The 22,672-nt window shown below is 49.5% G+C and overlaps 1 protein-coding gene across 3 annotated transcripts in view; it reads right to left on the reverse strand.

Annotated features, from left to right (window-relative positions):
- The window catches only part of CLCN4 (chloride voltage-gated channel 4), a 69,297-nt gene that overhangs the window by 23,343 nt on the left and 23,282 nt on the right, over window positions 1-22,672 (reverse strand). For all 3 annotated transcript variants that reach the window (XM_072816923.1, XM_072816924.1, XM_072816925.1), the window contains 6 exons: window positions 17,359-17,513; window positions 14,878-14,977; window positions 10,034-10,221; window positions 7,354-7,476; window positions 933-1,139; window positions 734-814 (listed from right to left, as the gene is read on the reverse strand). In XM_072816923.1, coding sequence (XP_072673024.1) covers window positions 734-814; window positions 933-1,139; window positions 7,354-7,476; window positions 10,034-10,221; window positions 14,878-14,977; window positions 17,359-17,502 — 843 coding nt within the window. In that variant the 5' untranslated portion in view covers window positions 17,503-17,513. The remainder of the gene's footprint in view (window positions 1-733; window positions 815-932; window positions 1,140-7,353; window positions 7,477-10,033; window positions 10,222-14,877; window positions 14,978-17,358; window positions 17,514-22,672) is intronic.

The raw sequence follows: 22,672 nt of genomic DNA on the forward strand, positions 1-22,672 counted from the left end.
GCTGTTTTTCTTAAGAGAAATGAAAACATTTCATAACTCTGTTTATGTCACAAAGATCCTCCCAAAAGCAAATAAACCTCTGCATATGATTCTATGGACAACAGAGTAGGTCAAGGGTTGGAAAACCCTGGCCCGGCAAATGTATCTGTATGGCACATGAGCGAAGAATGGTTTTTCCGTGTTTAAATGCTCGGGGTAAAAGGGAAGTATTTTTGTGATATTTGAAATATTCGAAAGAGCAGCAGTATTTTGGGACCTGTGAAAATGACACGAAATGCACACTCCGGCATCCATAAGGGAGCCTTAGTGGCATGTGGCCATGCCCACTCATGCGAGCGCTGTGTGTGGCCGCTTCCCCGCTACAACGACAGGGCTGAGTCGTTCCAACTGAGGCTGGAAGAGCCACGGAGCCCAGGATATTTACTCTCTGGTCCTTTGCAGGGAACATTTGCTGACCCCTGGAAGAGATCCACTCGGGTTGCCAAAACCAAAAATGCCTCATTAAGTTGGTTATGAGAAAGAGAGACTTCAACCTTCCAAAAAAATTATATTGGCAATTTTTAAAGCAATGCTTGAAACTGTATTTAACAGTGAAAATTGTGGCTTCTTAATGAGCTGCAGGAATCTCAGCAGTCCCTAGAGGCTTGGAGATGAGGCCTCCTGCTGGGCTGGCCTTCGTGTGTTCTTCAGCACCCCCCAAGCAGGACCCCCCCCACCCGCTGCCCCTTCTCACCTCCTCAAGACTGAAGAGCACACCCCCGATCGGAGCCCCAAAGGCAACAGAGACTCCAGCAGCGGCCGCGGCAGAGAGCACCTGCAGGGCAGAGTGTTGTGTGTGAGCCCCCAGCCCTGCCAAGCAAACCTGCGTGCGGCTGGGCCGGAAGGGGCTTCTAGAAGAGACCATCCCACACTCGGGAGCGCAGCCTGCTCACCTCACGCCTCTTGCCCTCGTTCTTGCTGTACTTGGAGAAAAGGCTGCTGAAGAAGTTGCCACAGCAGCAAGCCACGTGCACCAGCGGCCCTTCCTTCCCAAGGCTCAGGCCCGAGGACACCACCAGCACCAGGGTGACGGTCTTGATCAGCAGGGTCCACTTCCCCAAGTAGCCCCTGATGATGAAGCCGCTCAAAATGGTCTTTATCTGAAACAGGGGATGGAGAACGAGGGGGAGTGAGCCGCTTCGATGCGCAGCGAGGAAGGTAACTCCCTGCACTAGACTCACTCGATCCCGCAGAGGAGAGGCTACCTTAGTTTCAGGTTTGGCTATAATGTTATACTAAGAGAATTTATAATAACATATAATTTTATATTCATGGTAACTCAAAACCATTCGATGCATAGGAAATCTTAAGAATTTCTAGAGTAGGGGCGCCTGGATGGTGCAGTCCGTTAAGCGTCTGACTCTTGATTTGAGCTCAGGCCCAGATCTCAGGGTCATGGGATCGAGCCTCGAGTCCGGCTCTGCGCTCAGCGTGGAGTCTGCTTAAGATTCTCTGTCTCTCCCTCTGCCCTTCCACCCCCACTCCCACATTCCCTCCCTCTCTCTAAAATCAATCTACCTACCTTTTTAAAAACCTTCTAAAGTAATAAGAGATCATAAGGACCAAAAAAGCAATTATCAAGGTCTCATTTTCTTCATGGCATTCTATCATGTTCACAGTACCCTCTGTTGTGTTGAAGAGAGACATCAAATCTATTGATTTTAACTTAATTTTTGATTATTGAGGGACGTCCAAGATAAAGAGACGGAAAGCTGGCTAGCTATATGACAGAGCAAATAGAACAAAATATCACCTGAATGGTAGGTCGGGGTCAGCAAACTATGGCCCGCGGGCCAAATCCAGCCCACTGCCTATTTTTATATGACCTGCAAACTAAGAGTGCTTTTAGCATTTTTAAATATATGTAAACAAGACTACTAATCTTTTACTGGGAATAGTTGCTAGATTTTGGCTCTCTGTCCACAAAGCCTAAAATAGTGACTCCCTGTCCTTTACTGGAAAAGTCTGCTGACCCCTGCTGCAGGCCAGGTGCATGGGAGCTTACCGTCCACTTATTTCAACTTTTCTCTATGTTTGAAAATATTCTTAACACGATGTTGGAAAAAGAAGATGCTCAACACTCTAATCGTGCATCTCCAGGGGATGTAAAGATGACTGACTCCAGGACGACTCCTTCCCTTCCGTCGAATCCTGCCCTCCTGTATTGAGAAGGACTTTGGCTACAGGTAGAGTCGTCTTGCTCCATTTTCAGATGGGCCACATTTTTGTAAAGGCCAAACAAAGGCCAAATAATAGTGTTCTTCCTAAAGGTGTAGTTTGCCTTATGCTGTTAGAATTCAACTGGGTGCCAATCTCAGCGGTTGATTTCACATATTGGAGTCCTCTTGACCCCAAACCCCTGTTCTTTGGATACAGAAGCATCACTGATGGATAAAAATCTCTTTACCTGCAGCCTCTCCCGTAACTGGCTGCCCTGGAGTGAAGGTTTATGGTGTGAGCTGGCGATTTACAAGCCTACAGTGAATCAGCCAGTGAGATCTGGTCAGGTTCTGTTTTCCCCTTGCCCAACACAGATCGGGACAGTGCTGTCCCTTGTCAGTGTCACGATATTTGCAGATCTTCAAAGCACCTACTGGACACTGCTCCGCCAAGGAATCCATTTCTCAAAAAGCTATTTCAGTCCTTCTCGAGCCTTTCTCCGGGCCTTGGCACTCACTGGAATCACCTGGGAGATTATCCACCCGTGAGGACTGGCTCTCCCCTGGAGATCTGATGCCATCGGTCGGAGGTGTATCCTGGGCATGGGGATTGTTACAGCCTCCCGAGCTGATTCAAAAATACAGCCCACATGGAGAACCACCGCTCCATTCCTGAAGGGATTCCTAATTTTTCCAAATTTACGGGACGGTCCCCAAAACGCTCTCTAGCATCATGTCACCTTTGGCAATTTGGGGAGGGTTGTGAAGTGATCTAATCCTCAAAATTTTAAAGACATATATAAATGGAACACATTTACCTCCAGCATTTTTGATAGAGATCTGCTGCATAAATCACAGAGGAAGACCAAGCAGGAGAGCGTGCAGACACGCATTTCCGAAGAAGTTGGGGGGCTCCTTCCTATAAAGCCCAAGTGAAGTCTTCTAGCTTATAGTCACACAGTGTTTCTTGAACTAGCCTTCCACTAATGGCAGACAAACTAGCAGTGGTTAAAGTGGTCTTTAACTAGTGGTAGTTGGCCTATTTGAGCCCGTGCTCGGGGGAATCTCAGATCCCTTTATTTAAGGGATGTTTTATTATGCCTGACACAATCCTGCCCTTTTGTGTTGCCTCGAATAAAATTATCTATAATTTTTTGTCAGTTAGTTAATGTGGATTTGGACCCTAGGGTACAGTTTAAGAGCGTAATACCATTTAGAAGATTACAAGCATCTAAATTACCTGAGCCTCTGCCAGCCGTGACATGTGGTGAATTGAACAATGTAATAGGTATTTTGTAATTCTCTATAATGATTTTATAAAATTGTCATGATCAAATTAGGGACTAAAGAAAGCAAATTCATTCCAAGTAAATGCCAAATCCTAATCACTTGCTTAATATGAATTAATAGAGACTGAATCATACAGGGCTTTCACGGGATGTATGGGGGGGATTGCAACTTGCTGGTGTTAACTGTACAATCTTTCTGGTAAATAAATATTTGCGAGAGTGTTCACGTTTTGTCATGAACTGCGACATCAATTCAAAGTAAGTGTTAAGTGGACATGATTTCTGGGGCACCTGGCTGGCTCAGTGGTTGAGTGTCTGCCTTTGGCTCAGAGAGTGATCATAGGGTCCTGGGATCAAATCCCACATCGGGTTCCCTGTGGGGAGCCTGCTTTTCCCTCTGCCTGTCCTCTGCCTCTCTCTGTGGGTTTCTCATGAATAAATAAAATATTTATTAAAAAAAACAGAGGACATGATTTCTTATAGAATCAACAGTGGTTCTACCAACAAAGCAAACAGCGCGAGAGACGGGACGCCCTTGCCTGCTTCTCTCTAACTCCCACGTCCAAGAACTAGTGTGTGCTTTTCAAATAGAGCCGACACAGAGCATTTATTACACAAAATAAATGTTCTCTAAGTTTGCGTTTAAAAAAATGTCCATCCTAAGCAATCAAAATGTATCAGAAGCAAATGCTAGGGAGGACGAGCAACCTGCACGGCGTGCCACAGTGTGCCACCACCTAAGTCCGCGGACACCGCACCATGCGGCAGCTCGGAGCACATCACCTCGGACGAAGAGAAGCTTACTTCCTAAATAGCTCAGCCAGTAGCTTTGCTAAAATGAGGGAGAACCACTGGGTGGCTCAGCGGGTTAGCGCCTACCTTCGGCCCAGGGCGTGATTCTGGGGTCCCGGGATGGAGTCCCAAGTCGGGCTCCCTGCAGGGAGCCTGCTTCTCCCTCTGCCTGTGTCTCTGCCTCTCCCTCTCAGTGTCTCTCATGAATAAATAAAATATTTTTTTTTTAATGAGGGAGAATGGCCCTATATCTCATTTTGAGTGAAGTTTACATGGTGAGCTGGGTTTTGACCAGAAGGTTCTTTTTACACATGAACCAGAGTCCTTTTCACTCCTGCCCCTTCCTCCAAGGGCTGGGGTGGGTACTGCACCCTTAAGGTTAGGAATTTCAAGCTCCACTATAATAATAGTGAAACTTTTGCTACTACTGAGTCATAGTAACCAAAACTTTATAAAACCTCCATTGGGTTCCTGGCATTTTAAAAGATTACTGTGGGGCGCCTGGGTGGCTTAGTCAGTTAAGCATCTGCCTTCGGCTCAGGTCACAATCTCGGGGTCCTGGGATCAAGCCCCGTGTTGGGTTCCCTGCTCATCCGGGACTCTACTTCTCTCTCCCCCTCTTCCTCGGGCCCTCTCCCCTCCCTTTGATCATTTGATCATTCTCTCTCTCCCTCTCTCTCTCTCTCTCTCTCTCAAATAAATAAGATCTTTTTTAAAAAAGATTATGAACTCTTTCACAAATTGAGAAATATATATATATATATATAGTTAAAAGCATAAAAACATATTAATAAAACAAGCACTCCTGAACCCACCACATTTCAGAGAGGAGAGTAACTATGAAAGCCCTGTGTTTGCTTCCTCACTGGAACCTTCCTCCTCCCTGAGCCCAATCATTTCCTTGCCTTTCTTCATACTTTTAGCATACGTGTATGTGTGTGTGTGTGTGTGTGTGTGTGTGTATCACTAAACAGTATGTGGATTCATTGTGGCTGTTTGTGGACTTTATATAAACAGAATCATACTTTATACATTCTTTCGCCACTTTTTTCACTTGCTACTGCTTTCCTGAGTTTCATCCCCACCAGTGTGTGCCTTGCACATTTGCCACAGGAAACGTGATGCTCGACTTGGGATTTAACTCCTTCCGAGTTCAGCTGTCACAAATAGATGCCTGCTTTGGACGAAGACCAAGTCCAGGCAGCCCCTCACAGACAGAGCCCACGCCCAGGCCGCCTGTCCGTCCACAAGACCACAAGCTGAGCCAGGCGTCTCTGGTTCTTGGAAGGGGAAGATGGGATTGCCCATCACCCCTTTTATCGATGCTTTAAACTTTCCAATTTCCCACTGGCCACCTGTTCACTTTGGAAAGGCAGCCTGGGTCCCAAAAAAGCCTACTGTCGGACAGTGTGATCATAAAACCGAGAGGCCAACATGAGTCTGCTCTTTTTAGCACCCGGGATGCCTTGGGTCTTTGGTACCAAATATGACGCAGGCAGTTGTGCCATGATGCTTGTTTTGAAAACATATATTTGTCCCCATGTGAGTCTCGCATCAGGGAAGAACCTGGACGTGATGCACATTTCACGTCTGTTTTTGCACAATCTCATCTGGGAGAAAGGCAGAGCGAAGGCCGAAAATGGCACTGGCTGCAGGGCCGCGTGCAGGACACACAGCACGCACACAGCACGGGCCCCGAGCGTCTACCAGTCCACACGTGCACTGGGCAGTATAGGTTTCTTCACCGTTGAACAGGTATAAACAGGATGGTCCGTGGCCTGCCTGTCGGGTTCCTGCAGGAATATGTTAATACAAACCAACAAAAAGCCAGCATGATGTATTCTTCTCTCTCTTTCTCCTGGATCAGGACAACGTTGGGCTTTTCTTTTGACAATCTTTCAGTTACTCCAGCTGTTTCCAAGAACTGCCCGGAACAGCAGCAGTGTTGGCAAGAGCCACCAAAGAGTGCAGGGGAGCAGGAACCCGTGCAGGTCTGTCGCCACAACTGGTCACGTCTTTCAACTCGCCATCTCCACCTCTGGGGCACTTCTGAAGCACCAGCTTGAAGGATAACTGAACTGCATTGATTATAGTGATAGAACTTGTTTAAAGAAATATTTATTTATTTGTTAGAGAGAGAGAGAGAGAGAACACAGGGAGAAAGGGGAGAGGGAAAGAGAGTCCCAAACAGACTCCATGCTAGTGTGGGGCTCCATGTCATTACCCTGAGATCATGACCTGAGCTAAAACCAAGAGTCAGTCACTTAACAGTGTGGGCCAACAGGCACCCCAATATAAGAACTTTTAGACTTATTTCTGGCTAAAAATGTTCACTGCCTGGGCTTTTGAGGGAATTAGCTCAATTACCATTATTCTACCAGTAGATCCTCTTAGGTCTGAAGTTTAATCTCAAGCATTCCTCTTGATCAATGAGGTCACTTCCCTCACACTCGGCTTACATCAAAGTGCTAAAAAAAACCTAAGAACTCTAACCTCACAGGGGTGTATTCACAGCACAAGCCTTGAATGTGGAATTAAGTTTTTTAAACATTGCTATTACCCTGTCACCAGCAAAGCTAAACGTGGCAAGGGAGTTTACTCATAAGAGAGTTGACTCATCAGTAAACTTTCTGAGCAACAAACCTCCGTTACGGTCTTTGCCTCTCATTACATCACAGGAGCACTGACAGGCCTCTAAGGTGCCCCATGTAGGCACAGGGTTAATGAACTCTGATTCCTCAGGCTCTCAGGGTTATGCCCGGTTTGCAAAGCATTTAAGCATCTGAGAAGCAACAGGGCACAGCTTCTGGATATAGAGCATAAGTTCTGAAGCCAGATGGCTGCGTTCAACTTGCAGCTAGCCAGCTGTGTGACGTCGGGCGCGATACGTACTCTCTCTGCGCTTCGCTTTCCTCAGCCATCAAGTGAAAAGTAGAAGCTACCTCATAGGCTCGCTGTAAGGGCCAAATGGGCTGACAGGTAGCAGGTGCTCGGGCCTGGGCTTGGGCCCTAGGCGCCACAGAAGCATTTGCTGCTCTTTGTGCGGGCGCAAGAGCAAGGGGGGCAGCACTCACCTCCGGGATACCCGAGCCGCAGGCGTAGGGCGCGAACACGCGCACCAGGGAGACGGCCAGGAACGCAAACAGCAAGGCCCACAGGATGTACATCAGGTAGTTCAGGATGTACGCGCTGGCCCCCTAAACACGCGAGGCAAGGACGGACCGTGAGGCGCCCCGGGGGGCTTGGCCGCTGCTCCTGCGATGGGGGGCCCTCCCGGAGCTGCTGACACCGCCTCCCACCGGGGCGCCCGCCTGCGGGGACGTCATCGCTCCCGCCGGGCCACGGAGGGTGCAGTGGAGGCCTCTGCCGAAGGCCCTGGAAGGTTCGGCCAGCTCGGCGGGGGACCGGCCTCCCTCGGCAGGGAGCACAGGCTGCACCCCCCCGGGGTGAGGGCAGCAAAATGCACGTCAGCAAGCCCACCTGGCACTTTTGCAGGGGAAGGGCCACCGCCTCCTGCGGGAGAACGCCCCGAACCCTTTAGTCCGAGCCAGCCGACGGCCCAACAGTACTTTCTGCACCGAGGACCGGCCTGGGGGCCTCCCGCCACCCCCGCAGCACCCCAGTGGGGGCCGAAAGGAAGGACAGGCCGCGGCCCCGGGCACCTGGTAACTGCAAACGCGCGCTCCGGGCCGCCGCTCTGGCCTTTGCGGCCCCATATATTCACAGCCTATGCGAGAGAAGTCGAGCCAAGCAATGCCATTTCACCCACTTAGAACCCTACTTTTTTGAGGCTAAAAATGACTTCTCACTCTTCCTAACAGGCATTCTTTGAATCAAAGTATAAATCTTAGAAACGGTTGAAAACATGGACAGCCCTATTTCCCCCCAAAGAAAACCTATTGCAAATAGGAGACAAGAAATAAAATAAGGTGTCCAGCCAATTTTGCCTGCCCACTCCCATCAACCCCAGTTGAGAATTTATTTTGGGAAGTAATGGAGAGCACCGAGAACGTGTGAGATTTCAAGAGCCCCGTCTACTTCTGAGATTGGAAGGAATCAGTTTTCAATTCCACGGAGGAAGAGGTTTAGCAAAATGGCAAAGTACATTCCACATATCTTCAGCTATGCTAAGTCTATCGGGCAAAATTAATTAATTAATTAATTAATTAATTAATTAATTTTAAACGTGTGTGGTGGGGGGAGAAAAGGGATAAATTACATCCATCTTCCAAAAATACGTCTTTACACTACCCTTAATGTGAATCTTGCCAACTTAGTTCCCCTCTACCTGGGTTTCTGATCTGTCGATGACCTATAGTCACTGCAGTCACCAATGAATTCAGTTACAAGCTAACCCTTTTCCCTAATGAAGATCTTTTTGTACAGATCTGAAGCTCTAAGTGCCACAAAGGCAAGCACCCAGTCTGCAGCTCCCCACAACACCCGCTACGCCTGGGCCCCTCCCTTGACAGAAGGCCCAGGAACATACTCTGCAATGCACTCATAAAAATGCATCGGAGGGCGAGAACACAAACCACACTGAGATGGCACTTCACACCTGCCAGGAGGGCTAGAACCAAATCCAGACACTCACAAGTGTTGGCAAGCAGGTGGACAAACAGAAACCCTCACATGCGGCTGTTTTGGATAGAGAATGATGAAATCACTCCGGGAAACATTCAGGCAGTTCCTCAAAGGGTTTAAAGGGTTACCACATGACCTAGAAATTCCCCAACTAAGCAGAGACCCCAGAGAGATGAAAATATGCCCACACAAAAACTTGCACACAAATGTCCAAAACAAAATCATTCCTAACAGTGAAAGGGTGGAAGCAGCCTGTGTTCCTCAACTGAGTGGATAAATGTGGTCTAGCCACAGAGTGAGATAGGATTCAGCCACAAAAAAGAAATGGAATACCAATTTACACTGTGACATGAATGAACTGGAAAAGCATGATGCTGAGTGAAAGAAGTCGGACACCGAAGTAGGATTCCCCTCAGAGACAGGAAAATCAGGGGTTGCTTAGGGCTGCTGAGTTGGGAGGAATGGGGAGTGGCTGTTAATGGGTACAAGGTTTCATTTGGGATGACGAAGATGTTCTAAAATTATATTGTGGTGACAGTAGCATGACTCTGAACATTCTAAAAGCCGGTGCACTGTACACTTTAAATGGCATACCAAGGGATCCCTGGGTGGCGCAGCGGTTTGGCGCCTGCCTTTGGCCCAGGGCGCGATCCTGGAGATCCGGGATTGAATCCCACATCGGGCTCCCGGTGCATGGAGCCTGCTTCTCCCTCTGCCTGTGTCTCTGCCTCTCTCTCTCTGTGACTATCATAAATAAATAAAAATTTTTTTTTTAATTTTTAAAAATGGCATACCAAGGGAACTCTAGCTCAATAAAGCTGGCATTGTTTTTTTGTTTAAAAAAAAGATAATTTCTTTTCTTACTAGAAGGTATAAAATGCAACCCTACCTCTTTATCACCGTCAGCAAACCACTCAGTAAGAAAATTAACAAGACTTATACAAATATATATATATTTCGTGAATGTGAATCAAGAGGAAAGGCTTTTCCGACTTAAGTTTGCACATGAGAGCTAGAAAAAGCCAAGTGGCACTGGTATTGCACCAAGGACGGTGATCAGAACAGACCCTTGAACGTGAAAGCACAGACATTCACAGAAGGCCCAGTGGTGTTCCAAAGTGCCTGTGGAATAGCGGGTGGTCCCGGCCAGGCCCTTGCCCAGACACCCACCTCCGACTGATTCACCAGCAGCTCCGACCATTTCTGCCACAGGGGACACTTGTCCCTGTCCTCAAAAGTGGTCTCGTTGGAAGTCCAGCAGCACTGCTCGTGGCTGTACCAGAAGGCAGACAAGCAGACCCCCTCCTTCAAATCGGTCATCCAGTCGACGGCGAGATCAATGACCCCAGCCAAGGTGCCTGGAAGAAGCAGCAAGAGTCACTTGGAGGAACCGCCTGTGATGATGCAGGAGAACACGCGGCTTGGGGGCCTACACAGGAGCCCAGCGGCCAGGCAAGCCATGCCGGAGGAGGAGGTGACCAAGGATACCTGACGTGTGGGTGGCTTAAATCCAACAGGAGTGACAGACACACAGGGCTCAAGTCATCACAAGCTACTGGTGCCAAGCAATTTCGGAATGCACCCATTCCAAATTCTAGAAACAGGGTACATAAGCCCTATAGAGGAGGTAACCCCCTCAGTGGCTTCTGGGACACGATGCTGGGATCACACACACTGATATTTCTCAGGCAAATTTGACACTTCAGACAAAATGGAGGCATAATGACTATAATAGCCTCATTGTTAAGTAAGGTTTTGCCACCAAATTTGGAAAATCCCCGTTATAACTTTCTGGATTTTTTAAATTATGGATAAAGGATTGTGGATCTATGTAAGTAGGTGACTGTTTTTTTAAAGATCTTACTTATTTAAGAGAGAAAGCAGAGAAGAGGGGCAGAGGCAGAGGGAGAGGGAGAAGCAGACTCCCCACTGAGCAGGGAGCCCAATGTGGGGCTCAATCCTAGGACCCCAGGGTCATGACCTGAGTCCAAGGCAGTTGCTTCACCAACTGAGCCATCCCGGTGCCTCTAGGTAACTACTTCAAAGGCCGACAGAAGTGAGATAAAATAGAGCGTGCAGCGGGCCACAGAAGTCTACATTGGAGCTCTTTCTAGAATAATCCATTCCAGAGTCTTTTATAGAGGCAGGGAATACTTCCGGGCTACTAACTTTTTCTAACTTTGACTAGATCCTTATTACAATATCACTTCCCCACCTGCATCCACACACCTGCATCAGGGCTTACCCTTCCCTGCTCTTCTGTTACATCGAAACCTGCTCACTGTTCTTGAGAGGAAGCCTGAATCCTTAGCAGGTCTCGGACTCAAACAGCCGGCCTCTCATTCCTTTCCTGCCTCCTCTCTTTCCATCACTAACCCCCCATCCTGCCCACACCATGTTCCTGGAGCTCTCCTCTTTACACCACCTCAGGCAGCACCGTCCTTCCCAGACCTGGCAACCTCCTATTTATCTTCTAGATTCAGTATTTTTATCACCTCCTTTGGGAAGCCTTTCCCAATTTCCTGAGTCTGGGCTAGGTGTACCTCCCAGGCATTCCCCCATCACCATATCACCATACCTATCATATCCTAATATGAGTGTGTGTGTGTGTGTGCAAGCACGCACATGTGTGTACAGTGTCTAGTCTGTAAGTGTGTGCCAGGGTAGGGGGAATTTTGTTGTGTGGTTTGCATGCCAAAGGCAGGGGTCAGGCCAGATGTCCAGGCTCTGTGTCCACTCTAAGCGGGCAAGAGCCACCTGCCTTGTCCACTGTTGTACCTGTGTCAGGTAGGTGGCAGGAATTTATATCCATAGTGCAATAAATAATGAATGAAAATCAGAAAACCCAGGTGCATCCATCCATCCATCCACTCAAGGGGTATCTACTAAGTACCGAGCTACTATGTGCCAGTCCCTACTCCGCGCCCTGGGGAGATGGCAGTGAACAAAGCAGACTCGGCTCCCTGCCTTTGTGGAATCCCACGTCACGGCGGGAAAGACACCGGACAAGTAAACCGGGGCCTCTGTTGGAAGGTGGTAAGTGCTAGGGAGGCAAGTACGGCACGTTACCGGGGCGCCTGCCAGTTCCTCAAACGGTTAATCGTAGAGCTGCCATCTGACCCAGCAATCCCATTCCTGGGTGTACACGCAGGAGACATGAACACACACGTCTATGCGAACGAACACTTGCACACAAAGGCTCACAGCAGCACGGTCCACAAGAGCCAAAATGTGGAAACAACCTATAGGCCCGTACTGCTGAATAGAGATAAAAAATGCGGTCCAGGCACACGATGGAACAGCATTTGGCCACAAAAAGGAACGAAGCACGGATGCGTGCTCCAGGACGAACCCTGGAGACGTGATGCCAGAGGAGCAGCTCATCCTGAGAGCACGTGCTGTACGACTGCACTAGACAAAATGTCCAGAACAGGCAAATATGTAGAGACACAAAGTAGATTCTTGGCTTCCTGGGGCTGGGAGGAAGGGGGGGGGGTTGTGGGGCTTGATAGCTAAGGGGTACGGAGGTCCTTTGGGGGCTGATGAGAACGTTCTAAAATTGAGCACAGCGATGGTTTTACAACTCTGAATATGCTAGAAATGGCAGCATTGTACAATTTAATGAGGTGAACTGTATGGAATGTGAATTATATCTTAATAAAGCTTTTTTACACACACACACACACACACACACACACACTGGGGTGAGGTGCACAAGGCTGAGGGGGGAGAGGACTTTTAGAAAAGGTGGTCAGGGAACGCCTCAAGCCAAAGAAGCCATTTGAACCAAGCCCTAAAGGAGGTGAGGGAGGGGTCCCCCGCTGGTAATCACGCCATCCCTCGCCCCAGCCTCCAGGCCCACTCGGCGACAGGGCCGCGGGCTTCGTTCGTGGAGCAACAGCGACACCCAGTGGCGGCTCCCGATAACTGCGGCCGCGGCCTCTGCATCCCGGACACAGAATAGGATGTCCTAATGTCCGGGTGCCCCGAGGGGAGACAGGCTGGGGGCGGGGGGGCTGAGTCCCAACCCCCATTGTAAGAACAACCGGGGGACAGAAAAGTGAAGGGGACACAGTTCGCTGGCTTTCCCTTCAAGGCACACTGTAGCCACCTTCACCGCCAGCATCACCCCCTTCTCGCCTTCCTCCTGTGTTCGTCTGCTGGGGTGTCCACAGAGTGCCCTGCAGTGGGTGCTCAGCCCTGGCTGCACATTAGGATCACAAGTGCAGGGGCGCCTGGGGGGCTCAGTCGGTTAAGCATCTGCCTTCGGCTCAGGTCATGACCTCCGGGTCTTGGGATGGAGCCCCACATCAGGCTCCCTGCCTGCTTCTCCCTCTCCCTCTGCTGCTCCCCCTGCTTGTGCTCTCTCTCTCTCTGTCAAATAAACAAATAAAGTCTTAAAAAAAAAAAAGAATCACAGGTATGGGGAGCTGAGTGATAGAAGGGGGGCTTTACCCCAAAGCTAGGGTACCAACTCCAGAGGTACTATTTATCTGAAGCTCAGGGAGCAAAATTTTTGTTTTCATTCCCCAGGTGATTCTTCCTGAAAGAACTGGTGGAAATTGGGTTGACAGTGAAACGAACTGGTCAATACCAGATTTGTTAAAGAGAGCCCAATCGGGCTCTTGCGTGAGGCAATAAATCCGTACTGGGCTGTCTACTCTGGCCAGACGCTACAACATCTATTCCGGATTTCTTCATTTCCTCTATTTATTTCTCCTGCTTGGAAGCCAAGAATAATGACACGGTATACAGTTTCATAAATCTATTCTAAATAAAGACATCAAAATTCACAGCAAATGCCTACCCTGCCCGCTTTCCAAGGTGTTCATGGCAGCAGTCAAACAAATTGGTGGTGAAACACCGAGGAGCCATGAAAGCGAATTCCCTGCCAACACCGCTGCCATTCTACACCGGGGCTGCCCCTGGGAAAGGAAGGCTAAAATTGGGGAAATGCGGGAAGAGCCGCCATGACTAGAGTAAAAGGATCCCCCATGAGCACTGCTCTTGGCTCTTTAGCTTGGGCCGCGGCTGATGGGGGCCCTCCCTGGCGACCAAGCCCCTCCTGAAACCGGGTACGGAATTAATGTCCAGAAATCAAAATCCTCTGTAATCACAAAATTTGTATCTATGGCTCATTAGTATTCCGTCCTTCTTGGACCATTTGCTAGATTTGGCCTTTATTACAGTCATTCGCTGATCAATCCTATAACCACAACTATTATGTTATTACAGGTAGGTGATTTTTATTAAGCGAATCGCTTTTAGTGCACTCAGATTTCTTATTCTTAGACATTAACCTTCACAGCCTTCTAAAGGAAATAACGTCTCCGGAAACAATTGCTATGGAGAGCTGGAACATTTGATATTAAAAGGGCAGGTCTCCCCCCCCAGATACTCCTCCGTTCACCTCTGGCAACATCTACTGCTTGCAAGCATGGTGCTGGGATTATAAAACTGAAGGACGCAGAGTCCCTGTGGGTCAGAACAACGCATGGGCTGGAGGTATTTCCCCTGGGCCTACCTCAGACCCTGCGGGGGTCTCGAATTATTTTGAGTATCTTAGGATGCGTATAATCCATTCCAAGGCCCGGCAGTGCTGCTAAAGACCACTCTCATATGGTGTGTTATTATTAGAGATCAAAGTTTTCCTGTACTCGCTTGCCTTCTGCATAACCGAGTACTACAGGATGTAAAATATGTGCTTTCGATAAAATCCAGCTTGGCAATAAACCTTGGTGCTGTGCAGACACGGCCGGCCGGCTCTCTAATTCCGGCTTGTTTCCAATAACGCGCTTGGGCCCATGCCTTGGGGTCCTGCCTTACTGGTGATACCTTTCATGTTAAATGTACGGCTGTGTGTTTTGCTCTTCGCTATTTCAAGTCATGAACCCCTTGCACGGGGTAAAAGAGAGACACTCCGTCTTCAGAACACCATCCCCAACAGGAGCGGCCGGCGCTCGGGTCGGGCACCTCCAGCTGTGGCCCGGGGGTACCGCGCGCCCTCCACGTACCCGCCAGCAGGCCGATGAGCAGCATCACCACCCATCCTGACCACGCATCCAGCAAACTCTTGATGAACTCCCATATGGACTCCTTGCTTTTGCTGGTTATCTGGAAACAAAAAGACACAGTGGCTGATGCTGGATACGTTTTCCAACTCACGCTTCCTTCCCTGAAACCGTGTCCTTGGGGGAGATGGGGGGGAGTGAGAAAATGAACGTAATTAAGCGACTAAAGTGCCACTTCCATTACTCTTCCCGCCACTTGGTGCAATGACAAAATGGGCCTTCTGGTTCACAGAGCTGTAGATGTCATAATGGTCGCCAAGGACTTAGAAGCCCCCGCCCCCAAATTCACTCAATTAAAAGAAAACTTGCTAAAAAAAAAAAAAAAAAAAAAGAAAAGAAAACTTGCTAAGCGTGACTTGATTTGTGATGATTCAGAAGCCATACTGAAGGGGGACAGCAATTCATTGTCACCATTTTATATCAGAACGACTACTTTAACCCTCCTTGCGGTCTGCTCACAGAAGCAGCTCTTCGACCCGGAATTCATTTCCTTCTTTTGTCTGCAAGGTCAAATGTTGACGGCGACAACTGCACGTTGGCCAGCCTGGACCGCCTCCACCGGGGGGGCTGAGTGCCTCCGGGCGCCCTGTCACGGCACCCCCCTGCCTCCCGACCTGCCTCTCGGAGTCCCTTAGAACGTTTTCTGGAAAGATCTTTGTGCAGGTGGCCTGGCCTCTGTCACAGCCCCTCGACCCGGCTATGGCTACGGCAGCACCAAAGGAGCCACAAGGCCTGTGTGTGAGCGAGTGGGGCTCCGAGAACACTCTCCTTGGGAGGAGCAGGTGTCCGAGCAGGTGCCCCAGCAGGTGCCCCAGCAGGTGCCCCAGCAGGTGGCAGCAGGACCGGCCCAAGGACTCGGCTCCAGGGCGCCAGGCCCGAGGCCGCCCCTGCGCTTCCTCCACCTGGCACCCGGGAGGCTGGTCCTCCTCTTGATTCCGCCCCACTCTCTGCTGGGCCGTGCGAGAAATGGGACGACGTGGGCGCTCTTGACGTCAGCTCTCCCCCAGCTCGGAGGGGGCTGCCCCGAGGCCACCAGCGGTCCCCACACGGTGGGTCTGTCTCCTCCCCTCCCTCTCCACAGGTGACCTGGCCGGCAGCCCCGTCCCCGCCGCCGCCTCCTTTTACCCTTTTACTCGGGACCCCTCTGCTGGTCCCCGCCTGGTCCGCAGTGCCTGTGGCAGGCGCCCCTCCGGCCCCCCAGGGCACCTACTCAACCCCGGCAGTGCCCAGAGTTCTACCTCCCGACCTCTCCCTCTGTACCCCCGCAGCCCCACCTCCCCCCACCCCGGCACCGTGGGGTTCCAGCCACCTGCCCAGCGCCCCCAGCGCCAGGCCGGGTCACAGCTCACTCCCAGGGGCTGAGACGCGACTCACGGCCGCCCCCACACAGCTGCTGCTCCCCTGTTCTTCCTTCTTGCCAACAGGGACATCACCCCCTGCCCGCCGCAGCCAGGCCTCGTCCGGGACCCCACGCCCTGCCTCTCCCCGACAGCCACCCCCCGACCCTGTCAGGGGCTCCTCTGAGTAACTGGCCCTGAGCCCCTCTCCATCCGCACTTCACTGCCTTGTCACACCTGCCTCCTCTTTCTCCTGAACTAGTTTCCAAGCTCCCTGCTTCTCCGTCTGCGATGCCCCTTTCTTGCACTCTGGGACCAGGAGGACGGAACCCGAACGCCCCTTCACGGCCTGCTGGGTCACCCCCAGAGGGGCTCCGCTCCGCAGCCCGGGCTGCCAGACTCACCTCTATCCTCCCCTTCTGTGAACCCTCCACCAGGCCTCACAGCTTCCCGACCTATCGGGCCATGTTCTCTCCTGCCTCTGTGACTTAAGGAAGGGCTGCTTCTGATTTTAGAATCCTTTCCCTTTTCTCTGCCTGGCAAACTCCTAGAGAACCTTCAAGAACCAACTGGAATGTCACCCTCTAAATCATCCTTCCCTAACCCCCCCTCCTGAGTGATCCCACAGCATCTGATACCCAACCTTGGGGTGGCCACTAAAATATATAGCGATCGCCAACTAGATGCCAGGCATTGGAATATGTGCTTTCATACACACGCAACTCATTCAATATTTGGATATAATGACCTCCATCCTTGTAGATGAGAAGCCAGGTCTAGAAATGTCACCCCAAAGATCACCCAGCCTAAAGGTGTCAAGGGCAGGATGTAATTGATTTGTCTGGTTCCGGGGTCCCCTCATCGCCCTCCACACCGGACCTCTGTATGACACAGCCTCCCACCCGGAGCAGGTAACACTGTAATTGCTTGTCCACACCTCTGCCTCTCCAGCTAGTCCTTCTCCTTCAGAATCTAGCCCCGTATGTGACATGCGACCCTAACCCTGGCTCGGTAACTATCCCACGAAAGCATGGCCTAGCTGTTTGGAGGGATCCTCTTCAACATGTCTTTTATGAGTGCCACCTACCTTCCTGTGTCTGTCGGTGTCCCGTGACTTTTCCCGTAGCCAGTCGATGGTGTGGAAGTCTTCATATGTCCCCACATCAGGGAATGGCTCATCGAGGAAATCCATCAGGTTTCCAGAGCCACTCATCGCTCCTGCATTGACCATACTAGTTACACCTGGGAGAGAAAGCCTGTGATTGAAACCATCATACGGGACATCTGCACAGACACAACAGAAGGAGCCACGCATGGTGTTTTCTTATGCCAGAAAGAATTCTCTCCGCATGGGCCCCTGTGCTGTAATGAAATATCTATCCAGTCTGTCTTAGTCGCTTCGGGCTGCTCTAACAGTACCATAGACTGGGCGGCTTAGAAACAACAGAAATTTATTTCTCACAGTCCTGGAGACTAAAGTCCAAGACCAAGGCGCTGCAGGTTTGGTGTCCGGTGAAGACCCTCAACCTGGTTCAAAGACAGTCACCTTTCCACTGTCTCTTCACATGCTGGGAACATCAGAGGAGCTCTCCACAGTCTCTTTTATAAGGACACTAATCCCACTGATGAGGGCTCAGCTCTCACGGCCTGATCACAGCCCAAGGGCTGCACCCCTAACGACTCACGTTGAGGGTTAGGTTCCAACACATAACTTTGGGGAGACACCAACAGTCGGTGTGTAGCATAGTCAATTTTTGTTATTTGCAGTCGTTATGTCCTATAAAGTCACCATGAACACCAAATTAGAGAATTCTGAGGCAATGTCCGTGGGTGATCTGTAGGGCTAGGGTCCTGCAGGCCTCTGGTCACAACTTAGTAAACCGGTCAATATACAACCTTGCATTTTGTGTTTCTGTTTAAAGACAACTTATTGGGATCCCTGGGTGGCGCAGCCGTTTGGCGCCTGCCTTTGGCCCAGGGCGCGATCCTGGAGACCCGGGATCGAATCCCACATCAGGCTCCTGGTGCATGGAGCCTGCTTCTCCCTCTGCCTATGTCTCTGCCTCTCTCTCTCTCTCTCTCTCTCTCTCTGTGACTATCATAAATAAATTTTTAAAAATTTAAAAAAAAAAGACAACTTATTGAATATCTACTGCTGACTCATTAACACTGAAGTCACGGCCACAGCACTACAACTCACACCTGAGTGAAGCTTATCTGACAAACGGCTTTTCTCCATGAGGCACGCGCAGTAGCAGGCGCACGCCAGCATGGCACTCCGGGGCCGTGCCAGACAGCAGCATTACCAACAGAAAGGTACAAAGATGTGAAAAACATGGCACTAGACAGTCTGTACAAAGGACATTTGTTTATAGTCTGAGAGCCGAAATACGATGGCGGAGCTAGGAACGTGCCTTTCTGGGGAGTCAAACTTTTTGCCACTCTGCACACGCACGTGTCTGTGAATAAGCATGTGCTCACTGGGGGTTACGAGGGAATTTTAGTGAGCAGTCAGATTCACAAATACAGAACCACAAATACTGAAGATCGATCGCATGCATTTCTGAAAAATCTCAAGTTCTGCCAAAGCAAAGGGAACGCAGGCAGCACCCTCTGTGACCTCGGCCACAGCAACTTCTTACCAGACACGTCACCAAGGGCCAGGGAAGCAAAGGCAAAAACGAACCATTGGGACTTCATCAAGATAAAAAGCTTCTGCACAGCAAAGGAAACAGGCGACAAAGCCAAAACACAACCAAACCGGCAGAACGGGAGAAGATCTTTTGCAAACTTTGACACATCAGATAAAGGGCTCGTATCCAAGATCTGTAAAGAAATCAAACTCAACACCCAAAAAGCAAACAATCCAGTCAAGAAATGGGCAGAAGACACGAACAGACATTTCTCCAAAGAAGACCTACACACGGCCAACGAGCACATGAGAAGACGCTCCGCATCGCTCATCAGGGAAGTACAAATCGAAACCACAAGGAGATCCCACCTCACAGCAGTCACAATGGCTAAAATTAACAAGTCAGGAAACAACAGATGTTGCTGAGGATGTGGAGAAAGGGGAACCCTCGTACACTGTTGGTGGGAGTGCAAGCTGGTGCAGCCACTCTGGAAAACAGGGTGGAGGTTCCTCAAAAAGTTGAAAATACAGCTGCCCTACGACCCAACAACTGCACTACTGGGTGTTTATACCAAAGATACAAAGGTAGTGATCCAAAGGGGCATCTGCACCCCAATGTTCATAGCAGCCATGTCCACAATAGTCAAACTGTGGAAGAGCCCAGATGTCCGTCGACAGATGCATGGATACAGAAGATGTGGCATATATCTACAATGAAATACTACTCAGCCATCAAAAAAATGAAATCCTGCCATTTGCAATGGTGTGGATGAAACTAGAGGATGTTACGCTAAGTGAAAGAAATCAAAGAAAGACAATTATATGATCTTACTCATATGTGGAATTTAAGAAACAAAACAGAGGATCACAAGGGGAAGAGAGGAAAAAATAAGATGAAATCAGAGGGAGACAAACCATGAGACTTTTTTTAAATTTTTTTTTAAGATTTTATTTATTCATGAGTAACACAGAGAGACAGAGAGAGAGAGAGAGAGAGAGAGAGAGAGGCAGAGACGCAGGTAGAGGGAGAAGCAGGCTCCACGCAGGGAGCCCAACGTGGGACTCGATCCCGGGTCCCCAGGATCACACCCTGGGCTGCGGGCGGCGCTAAACCGCTGCGCCACCGGGGCTGCCCGAGACTCTTAATCATAGGAAACAAACTGAGGGTCGCTGGAGGGGAGGTGGGGGGAGACAGGGTAACTGGGTGACGGGCACTAAGGAGAGCACGTGATGTGATGAGCACTGGGTGTGATATGCAACAGATGAATCACTGACCTCTACCTCTGAAACCAATAATACATCATATGTTAATTCACTGAATTTAAATAAAATAAAATAATAAAATAAAATGCTCTCCCCCCCACCCAAAAAAAATAGCAGAGCATCAAAACAAGAGGGCTAGAGAGGCAAACAGGGTTGAGGCACACCACTCCAAATCCGATCACTGCAACCAGACCAACCACTGGTGCTCTTGTCAGATAAAGTACAGCACTCGGGCAGACAGCCTGTGTGTCATCACTGCAGACATTCGACATGTACAGCAAGAGCAGGGTGGCATGCTGGCGAGACATTAACTCACTGGTAGAAGCCAAGGCAATCCACAGAGACAGGGGGTGGGGTGTAGGGGGGACCCTGGAGATAGACGAGGAAATAGGACAACCTGCCACATGACCCGTGCTATGGTCGGAACATCTGTGCCCCCTCAAAATTCGTACGTTGAAATCCCATCCCCCAATGTAATGGTATCAGGAGGTGGGGGGCTGTTGGGAGGTGACTAGATCAGGAGGGCAAAACCCTTGTGAATGGGATTAGCACCCTCCTTATAAGAGAGACCCCAGAGAGCTCCCTCACCTCTTCTACCGTGTGAGGACACAACAAGAAGTCTCTGAGAAGAGGGCCCTCATCCAACAGTGCTGGCACCCCAATGTCAGACTCCCAGCCTCCAGACCTGAGAAATAAATGTCTATTGTTTCTAAGCTGCCCAGTCCGTGGGATTTGATTACAGCGGCCCAAACAGACTAAGACAAGCCAAGAGCCATGCCAGGCTGGCAGCACACTGCCCTGGGCAAGGAAGCCCTGGATACAGACGCTCACTTTTAATTTTTCTTAAAATACACTCAAAAGGGCTCCTGCTGCCAGGACAGTAGCCAAGCTGACAGTTTCTCTTTTGCCTGCCTAAGATAACAATTCCACTCCCACTATCCTGGCTCCCTGTGTCTGGAAAGGAACCGCAAATAAACCAAGACACCTTCCATGTTATACCACCCTCAGAGCCTGATTTACAGATCACATAGGAGCTAATTCGAGATGTAGAAAATGCTTTGCAGCAGGACCAGCGCTCCCCACCAGTCAGCAGGAAAAAATAATGCACTTTCACAAAGACAAGAGGTTGGAATAAGCACTAAATAAAAATTACTTTGGCAAAGAGCATGGAAATTTGAACTACAGGATGAGGACCACAAAAGTGCCGGAGTAGATGGTTAAAGAGGTGAAGGGTAGTTATAAAAATATTTGAGCACAGGCTTCTCTCTTTGCTTTATGTATTTTTATATCTGGAGGACTCAACCATGACCTGATGAAACTGCATTTTAATCAGATTGAAAAGTCGCTATGGGTAAAGCGGGGTAACCACCTTACAAGCAATAAAGTGGTGATAGTGAGTGATTTATTGACCGTCTGTGCAACTCGGCTGCTTTAAAACTTTAAAAGTTTGAGGTCTGAGCTATGCCAAGCTGAAAACTATACCCGTTGATGAGTACCCAGGGAAGAATCATGTTGCATAAGTCAGTAGCAACCAATAATAAAAGGGAAGGAGTAAAATTAGAAAGCCAAGATTTCATTCTCATTTCTACAAAAACAAGGTGGTAAGAGCTTTGTATTATATGTGGCACCGAAAACCTCTGATGGGAAAAATAAGGGAGCTGTTGACCCACAATCGGGAGCCCTCGTGAGAAAAACCAAACCAGCAGATAGAAGAACAGCAGAGACTTGGACATTCTATTAAAAGGGAGTTCACGTTACCTGAAATTTAACCAAATCTCTAGTCAAGCAACAACTCCAGGCAATACAGGTTGAATCAAAAAGTCACTCTTGAAAACAACTAACATCTTTAAATTTTGACGGAGCGTGTCATGGTCGTGACAATTAGACACGATTGGTAAAGGAAAACAAGCAAGATGTAATTCATAGATCTAGTCCAGGCCTCCCTGGGAGCCCAGAAGGAGGTGGTGAGGTCACTTCTGACGCTGGGATTAAGAAAGACAGGAGGGTCCGAGAGAAGTATAAGAAGAGGGCATCCAGGTTAGAAAAACGGAAAGAATTCTATCTGGAATCCATTTGGGGGATGTGGATGGATAAGGAATGAGAATCTGGCCAAATAAGGGAGCAATAAGGAGTGAAGTCCAAGGACTTGCTAACTGAGAAATCAACTCAACCTATATAAGCTCATTAGGGCACAAGGAACAACCCCGAATGGATACAAATAGTCATCTGTGCCTTAGTCGGGAGCCCTTCCTCCTTTATCCGTTTTCATTTCTTCTCTCCAATAAGAGCGCTTCTGCTGGCAGACAACTCCCAAGCTTATAGCCTCGAGGCCTTGGTTTTAGGATGGACGACATCCTGGGACCTGGATCTGAGACTCCTACTCCGTCCAGATCATCCAGCTCAGGGCTCAGCCAACTGCAGCTTGTGGCCTGCGGCCTGGTTTCGTAAAGAAAGTTTGAGCGGAACGCAAGACACGCCGGGCATTTATATATTGTCTCTGGCTGCG

Source organism: Canis lupus, chromosome X (genome assembly GCF_048164855.1).
Source record: "Canis lupus baileyi chromosome X, mCanLup2.hap1, whole genome shotgun sequence".
Classification (NCBI taxonomy): Eukaryota; Metazoa; Chordata; class Mammalia; order Carnivora; family Canidae; genus Canis; species Canis lupus.